Here is a 12,927-nt window from a genome sequence, read left to right as displayed (position 1 = left end):
AAAGAAATTATCAGTCTATAATTTTAATGGGAGGTTACTGAGAACTGTGAGAGACAGAATAACAACAAATAAATCCAGAAAAACACATGTCAAAAATTTTCTAAAATGATTAGCATTTTAATGAGGGAAATAAGTATTTGACCCCTCTGCAAAACATGACTTAGTGCTTGGTGACAAAACCCTTGTTGGCAATCACAGAGGTCAGACGTTTCTTGTAGTTGGCCACCAGGTCTGCACACATCTCAGGGGGGATTTTGTCCCACTCCTCTTTGCAGATCTTCTCCAAGTCATTAAGGTTTCGAGGCTGACGTTTGGCAACTCGAACCTTCAGCTCCCTCCACAGATTTTCTATGGGATTAAGGTCTGGAGACTGGCTAGGCCACTCCAGGACCTTAATGTGCTTCTTCTTGAGCCACTCCTTTGTTGCCTTGGCTGTGTGTTTTGGGTCATTGTCATGCTGGAATACCCATCCACGACCCATTTTCAATGCCCTGGCTGAGGGAAGGAGTTTCTCACCCAAGATTTGACGGTACATGGCCCCGTCCATCGTCCCTTTGATGTGGTGAAGTTGTCCTGTCCCCTTAGCAGAAAAACACCCCCAAAGCATAATGTTTCCACCTCCATGTTTGATGGTGGGAATGGTGTTCTTGGGGTCATAGGCAACATTCCTCCTCCCTCAAACACAGCGAGTTGAGTTGATGCCAAAGAGCTCCATTTTGGTCTCATCTGACCACAACACTTTCACCCAGTTGTCCTCTGAATCATTCAGATGTTCATTGGCAAACTTCAGATGGGCATGTGTATGTGCTTTCTTGAGCAGGGGGACCTTGCGGGCGCTGCAGGATTTCAGTCCTTCACGGCATAGTTTGTTACCAATTGTTTTGTTGGTGACTATGGTCCCAGCTGCCTTGAGATCATTGACAAGATCCTCCCGTGTAGTTCTGGGCTGATTCCTCACTGTTCTCATGATCATTGCAACTCCACGAGGTGAGATCTTGCATGGAGCCCCAGGCCGAGGGAGATTGACAGTTCTTTTGTGTTTCTTCCATTTGCGAATAATCGCACCAGCTGTTGTCACCTTCTCACCAAGCTGCTTGGCGATGGACTTGTAGCCCATTCCAGCCTTGTGTAGGTCTACAATCTTGTCCCTGAATCCTTGGAGAGCTCTTTGTTCTTGGCCATGGTGGAGAGTTTAGAATCTGATTGATTGATTGCTTCTGTGGACAGGTGTCTTTTATACAGGTAACAAGGTGAGATTAGGAGCTCTCCCTTTAAGAGTGTGCTCCTAATCTCAGCTCGTTACCTGTATAAAAGGCACCTGGGAGCCAGAAATCTTTCTGATTGAGAGGGGGTCAAATAATTATTTCCCTCATTATAATGCAAATCAATTTATAACATTTTTGACATGTGTTTTTCTGGATATTTTTGTTGTTATTCTGTCTCTCACTGTTCAAATAAACCTACCATTAATATTATAGACTGATCCTTTCTTTGTCAGTGGGCAAACGTACAAAATCAGCAGGGGATCAAATACTTTTTTCCCTCACTGTATTGACTCAAGACATTTCAGCTTTTCATTTTTAATTGATTTGTAAAAAATGGGAAAAACATAATTCCACTTTGACATTATGAGGTATTGTGTGTAGGCCAGTGAAAAAAACCATCTCAATTGAATCCAATTTAAATTCAGGCTGTAACACAACAAAATGTGGAAAAAGTCAAGGGGTGTGAATTTTTTTCTGAAGGCACTGTACCTGTCCCTCCTCAGGAGACAACCTATGACAGGATATACTGCCCCCTGTCTGTGGAAAGTGCCATAGAATCCAGGTACTAACCGAGCCATGCACTGCCGTGTGAGTGAGCTCCTCCACCTTATATTTGGAGTTAATCAATACTATCTAGAGCAGCATAGAAGAATAATGATCTATTATCTATCCCTTTCTCCTAGAGATGCCATAGCCAAGGCCCTGTACTCTGTGTTGTTCGATTGGCTGTTGGAGCAGATCAATGATTGGCTGAGCCCCACAGAGATGGACAGCACCGTGGGGATAGTGGACATCTACGGCTTTGAGGTGAGGGGCAATGAGGACCACAGTAAATGTTTAATGGAGAATGTGCGATTTAATCTAATGATAATATGCTAGATTGTGTGCTAGATCAGGGTTGGAGCGAAAACCTACAGGACTGCAGCTATCTAGGAACAGGGTTGGGTAGCCCTGTTGTATTGCATGTTATATGCATTTATTAAACATATATTTACCTGTGTGTTGTAGGACCTGGGAGTGAACAGCTTTGAACAGCTGTGTATTAACTTTGCCAACGAGCAGCTGCAGCACTTTGTCAACAAGGCTGTGGTGACCCAGGAACAGGTCAGTGGGCTAGGGGTCAGAGTTCACAAGTCAAACAATCAGTAAAGTCATTGTGCGTCTCTAATAGTTAACGGGGTTTACATTCATGGATACTGATTAAAAACGGTGGCGCTTGTGCCTGCGTGCATTCGTGTGTGTGTGTGTTCTCCAGGAAGAGTACAGTACAGAGCAGATCCAGTGGTACCCCGTCCCACTGCAGGACTTCCACTCCTGTCTAGACCTCATCTCCTCCAGACCACATGGTATCCTCCGTATACTGGATGACCAGACCTGCCTGCCCCAGGCCACTGACCACACCTTTCTCCAAAAGTGCCACTATCACCATGGGAACAGCCCATACTACACTAAGCCCAAGATCCCTCTGCCTGTCTTCACTGTCTATCACTACGCCGGAGCTGTCACGTACCAGGTGGTTCTAGCTTCTTAAGTGTTTAGGAACCACTGAGTTGGGACATGTTTATATGGATGGACAGAGTGAATCTTTTTCTTTATGTTCCTCTCTCTCCTTAGGTCCATAACTTTCTGAATAAGAACCATGATCAGTTCCGTACAGAGGTGATTGAGCTGTTTGCTAGGAGTAAACTGAAGGTAAACGTGTCATTCCTATAGGCTTAAGGGCAATCAATCCCTCACTCACTAATTACCCATTCAATCAATCAATCAATCGATCGATCTCTGTATCTCAGATGGTGTCAGGGTTGTTCCGTAAGGTGCAGGATAATTACCTGCAGCAGAGAGAGTTGGGCTGGAGGGGTAAAGGTCACAGGCAACAGCCCTCCACAGTGGCAGCACACTTCCAACAGTCCCTGACTGAGCTCACCACACGACTAGAGAGGTCAGGGTCTTTTACAAAAAGACAAAATATATTTTCATTTTGTTTGCTGAGAGAAGCAAGGCAGTGGTGGATGACCTGTGTTATTTCCTTCCATCCAGGTGTAAAACCACCTTTATTCGGTGTTTCAAGCCAAATTATGTCAAGGTGGGTATGCAACATTAAATGTAGCCAATTGCGCCCTTTCTAGGCCAAAAGTTACAAACCTATATCATATCCTGTCCGTCTGCCCTCAGCTTCCCGGTATCTTTGATGTGGACTATGTGTCAACCCAGCTGAGGCATGCTGGGATACTTGAGACCATCACCATCAGGAAGGAGGGATTCCCCATCCGCATCCCATTCTCCTTCTTTATGGAGAGGTACTGGACAAACCAACCAATGCAAACTAATATTCATTCACACGGTTTAACCACCATCCACACACATACAGTACCAACCGTACAGTATACTAGCATCTCACTGGAAGAAAGTAAAACTCAGAGCCAACCACCACTTGCTGCTTCATAGATCTAGGTGAGCTTCTCCTCAAATGATTATTATCCCTCCCATCCCATCTCCCTCTTCCCCAGGTATGGAATCCTCCTGGTGGAGCGACCAGCCACCATGTCTGATAAGGAGCAGACCGTGGCTTTGCTGAACTTTGTAGGGGCTGATGAGGGACAGTACCAGCTAGGACTCACTAAGGTAACTGTAGCGTTGTACAGTTGTTTCATAGAAGAAAAATAAGCTCTATCCAAACAAGCCAAGTCTAGTATCTTAGACCAGGGTCTAAGAGTAAACTTGATTGTGTGTGTGTGTGTGGCCCTAGCAAAGATTCAACATCTGCTTGCAAATGTGCATATCTCACAGGTTCTGAAGGAAATAAATAACAAAACTGTTCAAGTGGTGAGAAAGTGGATATGCTTAAACACACACATGTGACGTTATCTTCCTGAGCCAAAGAGAGGGGGGTTTGGGTGTCCCGAATTTTGAATGGATTTACACTGCTACCAGACTGACTCACCTGTTGAACATGCTCAACACTGACGACTCCACAGTTGGGCCGTTAGCCAGAGCTTCCCTCCTTCTAGACCTACGGAGGAGGAAGGTCCAACTGGCCACGGACACTGAGGACAACTTAATGGGCTTCAGGACGAAGGCCAATGGAAAACTGGACATTCGTGCTGTGGGCTTTGGGGTCTGGCCAGACTGGCCGGACCTCAACAACCTGTGCAACCGGACTGGAGTGGAGCTCAGATGGACACGGTCTGATATGGAAACGGAGCCAGTGACTGCCTCTGATGTAGTTGTGGTAGACCCCTGTGTTGTTGTGTAAGACCCCTGTGTTGTTGTGTAAGACCCCTGTGTTGTTGTGTAAGACCCCTGTGTTGTTGTGTAAGACCCCTGTGTTGTTGTAAGACCCCTGTGTTGTTGTGGTAGACCCCTGTGTTGTTGTGGTAGACCCCTGTGTTGTTGTGGTAGACCCCTGTGTTGTTGCGGAAGCTTCTGTTGCCCATGATGGAACATCTCATCCTACATCGAGGACAACACTCCTTGGTTTCAGATGGATGCAGCTACAACAGCACTGGACCGGCCTGCGTCCCAGATCTGGACTGTGCTGACCACTCTGTCTCCCATTCCATGTAGCACAATGCTTTTCCTGTTGAAGCGAGGCTGCAAGTTCTACCAACAAAATATAATCTAGTGCTCTGGTACCCTGCAAACCGTGATCCATTTTGTATTCTACATACATACAATTCACAAAAGCTCTGACGAAGGCCTTGAGGCAGATACGTAAAGCTTATTAAAGATCAGTGATACTATCAAGAGCGGTGTGCGGTTTCCTTTTTCATTCATCTTGTTCAACTGTTGCCATGCACCTGCAAAAGTTTTCTCAGATGTGCGAGTGCCTTTTGAATTTTGTATTCTACATGACTCAAATGTAATGAAGTCTGTTGCCAATGTTGTGAATGGTTGTTCGTTGCTAGTTGTAACCGATTTGTCGACCTGACAGCCAGCGTGGTGAGACAGGTTCTCTCACCAATAGCACATATCCATAAACATTGTTGACCCTGCTGGTCATCTATGAACGTTTGAACATCTTGGCCATGTTCTGTTATAATCTCCACTCGGCACAGCCAGAAGAGGACTGGCAACCCCTCAGAGCCTGGTTCCTCTCTAGGTTTCTTCCTAGGTTCTGGCCTTTCTAGGGAGTTTTTCCTGGCCACCGTGCTTCTGCATTGCTTGCTGTTTGGGGTTTTAGGCTGGGTTTCTGTACAGCGCTTTGTGACATCATCTGATGTAAAGAAAAGGCCTTTATAAATACATGAGATTGATTGATTGTGTAAGAGGAACCTGGTTTAATGCTGATGATGTGTTTTCCTGTGTGCCAAATACGGCAGATGTTGTTGTGAGGGGAGGCGCTCATTTTGGAAGTTGGCTGCTCATTTGACGACTACATGGAGCAGGCCTTTGCTTACAAGCTTCTTAATTACCAGCCCCTCGTGGCACGCTCGAACAGCCTTGGGTGTAGGTGCAAGCTGCTGGCGCTGATATTTGGCAGTCTCGGCCATGTACAGAGGCTTGCAGTGTGTGGCATTCAGATAGTGGGCCTGCCAAAAACTAGGGCAAAGCAATTGGCTAGATAGATACTGCTCTGTTTCAGCTGTCGTGGCAGCCTAGCTGTTTGGAGAAGGAGGTGCTTTCTGTACACTTGAGTGCCGTTTGAAAAGTTTGGATCCTTTTTTAATGTAAACTGGATTGGTGGATTGAAATAAAGCACTTAATGTGTGTGGTGCGTGCAGGTGTTTCTGAAGGAGGTGCTGTACCAGCGTGTGGAGGACAAGTGGAACAGCACTCAGACCTGGGCTGCGGTTACCATCCAGAGGAACATCAGAGGGTTCATTTGCAGACGCAACTTTAGGTTCTTCAAACAGAAGGCCATTGTCATCCAGAGTCACATACGAGGACATCAGGCCAGGTATGGAGAGATGTGTGACAAGGGAGGAGACAGAAGACAAAAAAAAAGTATTGAGATTGAGATTGCAGTTAGTGTGTCCACCTGAAAGTGACTGACTGGCGCCCCCTGTCTGTGTACAGGCAGTATTACAAGCGTCTGAGACTGTCCTTCACTCAGTTCTGGGCTGCAATGATGATCACCAGGAACACTATCAAGAGACGACAGTGGAGGGTAAGATACATGTACACACACACACACCAGTACACACACACATAAAATAATCAGCCTATCTATAACTGAGTCAATTAGCATGTTACTTGGCAACCATATTATGTTTACAGCCTTTATAGATAGTGCTATAAATTCCTGCCTCATCCATTCTGTTGCACAACACCAGTGATAAAGGAACCCTATCACAGGAGTAAAGGAGGAATGTTTTTTCCTCCTTCCTACCCTGAAGTCGTTTCCCCCTTCCCACTCTCCCACCCTGAAGTCGTTTCCCCCTTCCCACTCTCCCGCCCTGAAGTCGTTTCCCCCTTCCCACTCTCCCACCCTGAAGTCGTTTCCCCCTTCCCACTCTCCCACCCTGAAGTCGTTTCCCCCTTCCCACTCTCCCACCCTGAAGTCGTTTACTTCGCCTGAAGTCGTTTCCCCCTTCCCACTCTCCCACCCTGAAGTCGTTTCCCCCTTCCCACTCTCCCACCCTGAAGTCGTTTCCCCCTTCCCACTCTCCCACCCTGAAGTCGTTTCCCCTTCCCACTCCCTGAAGTCGTTTCCCCCTTCCCACTCTCCCACCCTGAAGTCGTTTCCCCCTTCCCACTCTCCCCCTGAAGTCGTTTCCCCCTTCCCACTCTCCCGCCCTGAAGTCGTTTCCCCCTTCCCACTCTCCCGCCCTGAAGTCGTTTCCCCCTTCCCACGCTCCCACCCTGAAGTCATTACCTTCCATGTTTTGCCTGAATCCTCATTGAATGCATCTTGATACTGTTGTTGTACCATAATATCATACCTTACGTAGTCTTCTACTGTAGTTTAATCCTATGGCCTTGGACCAACGTGGGAGCCTGGCTGTTGTTGCCTTGGCAAAGTTTTGCAAACTGTATGAATGTTGCTTTGGTATTACGTGTTGGTGTTTGTTACTCATGTTTATACTCACCCCTGCCATGGTTAAATAAATAGCTCTGGTTCCTTTTCAGATTCAGTAGACTTTGGACTCTGAGGAGTTGACTGTGTGACAACTTCAGTTTTGGAATAAATTCAAGTATTTCTCATTGTGTTGACATAGTAACTGTTTGGTGTTGAAATCCATATCTTTGTGTTCGGGGAGGGCCGAGGCGTCCATAGTTCCGATCCGTAGGTTACGTGAGGGCCGATACAGTCACTTCCTGTGAGGAGAGAACCTTATAAATGGTACAACGAGTGTTTTAGTTTCCACGGCTACTAAACTAGGATGTTAAGAAGTTGGGACGGATTTTATATCTACTTGTTAATAAATATATTGGTGTGGATCCCTTCTGTTTTTAGAGAATATTACTTGACTAAGTTGTCCACTCAGTAACTTACCTGGCAAAAATGGGTGACTTTACCAATGTAGTTATAGGAATTGTGTACTTTTGATCCTATAACTGATCTTTGGGATGAAAGGCATAAGTGAATTGAAGTGAATGTATCACCAGGTGGCCTGCTGTGACCTCAATGCGTCACTGCCAGGTAATGGGATGGAAGTAGGGTGTGGTCACCCATGTAAATATTTCAGCCCCCTCCTCTCCTCCTCCAATTGACCTACACTTACCACGCCCATTCTCTCTCTGTTTCCTGTTACACACACACACACACACACACCTCTAGCCACATACTCCTATTGTTTTCGGACTTCAACCCCTATTACTGAAATTAGCTCTTACACCTCAGGATTGTTAACAGGTAGGCTCTTCTATTTATAATTCATTATCATGTCGTTTTTTAAAACTTTGATATTAGTTTTCTTCAGCTCAAGGCTTTATTTATTATTTTGTTGAATGAAGACTGAATGAGAAGGGGGGATTGCGAGGGAAAAAGAGATGGAAGGCTATACTGTTAATAATAGGTTTATAGGTTTTGCTATGTTACCATGGATGCTTTATTGGGAATTTCTACTCTTCCTCTCTTTATACACTATATATACAAAAGTATGTGGACACCCTTTCAAATGAGTGAATTTGGCTATTTCAGCCACACCCGTTGCTGACAGTTAAAAAAAAAAAAAAAAGAAATGCCAAGAGTGGGCAAAGCTGTCATCAAGGCTTTTTCTCCTGTTTAACACTTTTGTGGTTACTACATGATTCCATATGTGTTATTTCATAGTTTTGATGTCTTCACTATTATTCTACAATGTAGAAATTAGTAAAGATAAAGAAAAACCCTCGAATGAGTAGGTGTGTCCAAACTTGACTGGTACTGTACATTTATTTTACAATAGTTACATATATTTTTTGTTTTTAATCCCATCCTTCAGCTACCCTCAACCCCTCCCATCTATCTCTAAAGACCATACGTTTTTATTTCCATTTACCATATATTTTTAACTGTGCTGCTTCAGCAAGTTTCAGAACCTATAGTATATACATTTTACCGTCCCAGTATATTTTACATGAGTTATCTTGTTGTTTTTAGTCCCATCCTTCAGCTTCACACAACCCCTCCCGTCTCTCTTAACACTGTCCGGTTTCTATTTGCAATATATTTTTCAACAGTGCTGTGATGTTTCACAAAAGTTCTGAACCTTTCTATTCTCATAGATTCTACAGATTGTAAATTAAAGATAAATATTTTAGCTAAAATTATTATAATATTATTGATTGATTGATGATGACTTTTCAAATCACCCAGCAGTGCTATTTGCAGAGTTGGCTCCAGGTAAATGTTGCAATTCTTCAGCCATTCCTGAACCTGTGACCAAACATAAACTACATATGGAGAGTACCAAAACAAATGATCTAAAGATTCTATCGCAGCTAAATCTGCAGAGCTAGAATGGTTGTATCACCCATATGTATAACATTCTACTGGTTGCAAGAATTTTGTATAATAATAAAAAATTCTAGGTTTTGAATCCGGTGTTTTGTATATCAGCTCATAAACCATGTGCCATTTGAACTTTGTCGAATGGATGAATAGACATTACCCCCGTCTTACCAAAAATGGTGGATTGCAGCAGAGTAATCAAGGATTAAGATGCAGCTATTGTAGTACACTATCGCTTTAAATCAGTCATCAATACAGACATAGCTGACATGTTTAGTAATCTACCACCCAGCAATCACATTAGCAAATCTCTTAATCAGGCAACTACATTATGTGTGTGTGTGCTATCTAACCCACCCACACCCATCAATAGACCTCAGTAAATGTACAGTTAAAGTCGGAAGTTTACATACACTTAGGTTGGAGTCATTAAAACTAGTTTTTCAACCACTCCACAAATTTCTTGGTAACAAATGATAGTTTTGGCAAGTCGGTTAGGATATCTACTTTGTGCATGACACAAGTCATTTTTCCAACAAGTGTTTACTGTTTACTTCTGACCCACAATTCCAGTGGGTCAGAAGTGTACATACACTAAGTTGACTGTGCCTTTAAATAGCTTGGAAAATTCCAGAAAATGATGTCATGGCTTTAGAAGCTTCTGTTAGGCTAATTGACATTATTTGAGTCAATTGGAGGTGTACCTGTGGATGTCTTTGAAGGCCTACCTTCAAACTCAGTGCCTCTTTGCTTGACATCATGGGAAAATCAAAAGAAATCAGCCAAGACCTCAGAAAATAAATTGTAGACCTCAAGTCTGGTTCATCGTTGGGAGCAATTTCCAAGTGCCTGAAGGTACAGCGTTCATCTGTACAAACAATAGTACGCAAGTATAAACACTACGGGACCACGCAGCAGTCATACCACTCAGGAAGGAGACGAGTTCTGTCTCCTAGAGATTTACATTTACATTACATTTACATTTAAGTCATTTAGCAGACGCTCTTATCCAGAGCGACTTACAAATTGGTGCATTCACCTTATGATTTCCAGTGGAACAACCACTTTACAATAGTGCATCTAAATCTTTTAAGGGGGGGGTTAGAAGGATTACTTTATCCTATCCCAGGTATTCCTTAAAGAGGTGGGGTTTCAGGTGTCTCCGGAAGGTGGTGATTGACTCCGCTGTCCTGGCGTCGTGAGGGAGCTTGTTCCACCATTGGGGTGCCAGAGCAGCGAACAGTTTGGACTGGGCTGAGCGGGAACCGTGCTTCCTCAGAGGTAGGGGGGCCAGCAGGCCAGAGGTGGATGAACGCAGTGCCCTTGTTTGGGTGTAGGGCCTGATCAGAGCCTGAAGGTATGGAGGTGCCGTTCCCTTCACAGCTCCGTAGGCAAGCACCATGGTCTTGTAGCGGATGCGAGCTTCAACTGGAAGCCAGTGGAGAGAGCGGAGGAGCGGGGTGACGTGAGAGAACTTGGGAAGGTTGAACTCCAGACGGGCTGCGGCGTTCTGGATGAGTTGGAGGGGTTTAATGGCACAGGCAGGGAGCCCAGCCAACAGCGAGTTGCAGTAATCCAGACGGGAGATGACAAGTGCCTGGATTAGGACCTGCGCCGCTTCCTGTGTGAGGCAGGGTCGTACTCTGCGAATGTTGTAGAGCATGAACCTACAGGATCGGGTCACCGCCTTGATGTTAGGGGAGAACGACAGGGTGTTGTCCAGGATCACGCCAAGGTTCTTAGCACTCTGGGAGGAGGACACAAGGGAGTTGTCAACCGTGATGGCGAGATCATGGAACGGGCAGTCCTTCCCCGGGAGGAAGAGAGGAAGAGATGAACGTACTTTGGTGCGAAAAGTGCAAATCAATTCCAGAACAACAGCAAAGGACCTTGTGAAGATGCTGGAGGAAACAGGTACAAAAGTATCTATATCCACAGTAAAACGAGTCCTATATCAACATAACCTGAAAGGCCGCTCAGCAAGAAAGAAGCCACTGCTCCAAAACTGCCATAAAATAAAGCCAGACTACGGTTTGCAACTGCACATGGGGACAAAGATTGTACTTTTTTGAGAAATATCCTCTGGTCTGATGAAACAAAAATAGAACTGTTTGACCATAGTTATGTTTGGTGGAAAAAGGGGGAGGCTTGCAAGTCGAAGAGCACCATCCCAACCGGGAAGCACGGGGGTGGCAACATCATGTTGTGGGGGTGCTTTGCTGCAGGAGGGACTGGTGCACTTCACAAAATAGATGGCATCATGAGGAGGGAAATTATGTGGATATATTGAAGCAACATCTCAAGACATCAGTCAGGAAGTTAAAGCTTGGTGGCAAATGGGTCTTCCAAATGGACAATGACCCCAAGCATACTTCCAAAGTGGTGGCAAAATGGCTTAAGGACAACAAAGTCAAGTTATTGGAGTGGCCATCACAAAGCCCTGACCTCACTCCTATAGAATATTTGTGCGAGCAAGGAGGCCTACAAACCTGACTCAGTTACACCAGCTCTGTCAGGAGGAATGGGCCAAAAATGTTATTGAGGGAAGCTTGTGGAAGGCAACCTGAAATGTTTGACCCAAGTTAAACAATTTAAAGGCAATGCTACCAAATACTAATTGGGTGTATGTAAACTTCTGACCCACTGGGAATGTGATGAAAGAAATAAAAGCTGAAATAAATCTTTCTCTCTACTATTATTCTGACATTTCACATTCTTAATATAAAGTGGTGATCCTAACTGGCCTAAGACAGGGAATTTTTTTCTAGGATTAAATGTCAGGAATTGTGAAAAACTGAGTTTAAATGTATTTGGCTAAGGTGTATGTAAACTTCCCACTTCAACTGTACATACATACATACATTCATATAGCAAGAATACACTATGATACATGTACAGTGCAGTGATATGAGCGAGCACCTTTAGCTGTATGAAGCTCAGGCTGTAAACCATTAGATTAAGGTGTGCATTCTGGACTCTGGTATCCGTGTGGCCTGTGTTATGGGCGGAGCGAAGGCAGCTGGGATATATAACAGGCTGTGTTTCTAAGAATAGGACTGGACTTTCTCTCTGTCTGTTAACCTGGCAGACCTCTACATATCTGGCCTGAGCAGGTAGGACAAAAACACCTGAGCACAGGTACAGGAGAAACACTTTTAGAAAAACAGTAGAAGGTTTATTCAATGCTTGAAAAAGGCTGGATATAATTGAATGGATTAAATGAATTTCAGATTCCTGTTTGTGTAAAGGTTTAACAGGTCTGTGATCATGTGTTGTCTGTTTGTTTCTTGTGTTATTGAAAGGAGGGGTCCTCACTCCACATCAGTGCTCTGCATCTCCTGATTGTATGAAAACTAGTTAAGATAAGATGAAATATAGATAGCTCAGGGCTGAACTCAGTCGAACCTGTGTGTGTGTTTGCTCTCAGGAACAAGAGAGGAACGAGAGGAGCACAGTGAAACCCACCACCACCACTGAGACTGAAGATCACACCTCCACAGGAATGGTAAGAGATCACTACACCTGTACAAAATCTATTCCAATTAAAAGGTATTAGTAGATATAGAAATCAAAGCCATATATTTAAAAGGAGCATCTGGTCCAATACAGTATTCCTCCCTGATAATTCCATGGCTTTTCCAGGATGTGGGAATGTTGGAGATCCCAGCTGAGCTGTCGGCCAGACTACGCAGCGCAGCAGGTGAGTACGAGCAGTGCTGGGGTTGGTGGAGACGGGTTGACGGGCATCTTGTATTGGCAAAAATGTGATGTGTAAACGCAGCAGTG

At 44.5% G+C, this 12,927-nt stretch overlaps 1 protein-coding gene across 1 annotated transcript in view; it reads left to right on the top strand.

Annotated features, from left to right (window-relative positions):
• LOC106589452 (unconventional myosin-XV) overlaps positions 1-12,927 on the top strand; it is a 34,816-nt gene that overhangs the window by 7,138 nt on the left and 14,751 nt on the right. The window contains exons 12-25 of the mRNA XM_045709979.1: positions 1,769-1,827; positions 1,949-2,072; positions 2,274-2,369; positions 2,521-2,778; positions 2,880-2,957; positions 3,056-3,204; positions 3,303-3,348; positions 3,438-3,562; positions 3,773-3,887; positions 4,541-4,596; positions 5,968-6,162; positions 6,282-6,372; positions 12,569-12,646; positions 12,784-12,841. Of these exons, the coding sequence (XP_045565935.1) occupies positions 1,769-1,827; positions 1,949-2,072; positions 2,274-2,369; positions 2,521-2,778; positions 2,880-2,957; positions 3,056-3,204; positions 3,303-3,348; positions 3,438-3,562; positions 3,773-3,887; positions 4,541-4,596; positions 5,968-6,162; positions 6,282-6,372; positions 12,569-12,646; positions 12,784-12,841 (1,528 nt within the window). The remainder of the gene's footprint in view (positions 1-1,768; positions 1,828-1,948; positions 2,073-2,273; positions 2,370-2,520; positions 2,779-2,879; positions 2,958-3,055; positions 3,205-3,302; positions 3,349-3,437; positions 3,563-3,772; positions 3,888-4,540; positions 4,597-5,967; positions 6,163-6,281; positions 6,373-12,568; positions 12,647-12,783; positions 12,842-12,927) is intronic.

Source organism: Salmo salar, chromosome ssa28 (assembly GCF_905237065.1).
Source record: "Salmo salar chromosome ssa28, Ssal_v3.1, whole genome shotgun sequence".
Classification (NCBI taxonomy): Eukaryota; Metazoa; Chordata; class Actinopteri; order Salmoniformes; family Salmonidae; genus Salmo; species Salmo salar.
Note: the sequence above shows the minus strand (reverse complement) of the source record. Positions and strands in the feature narration are given on the sequence as shown.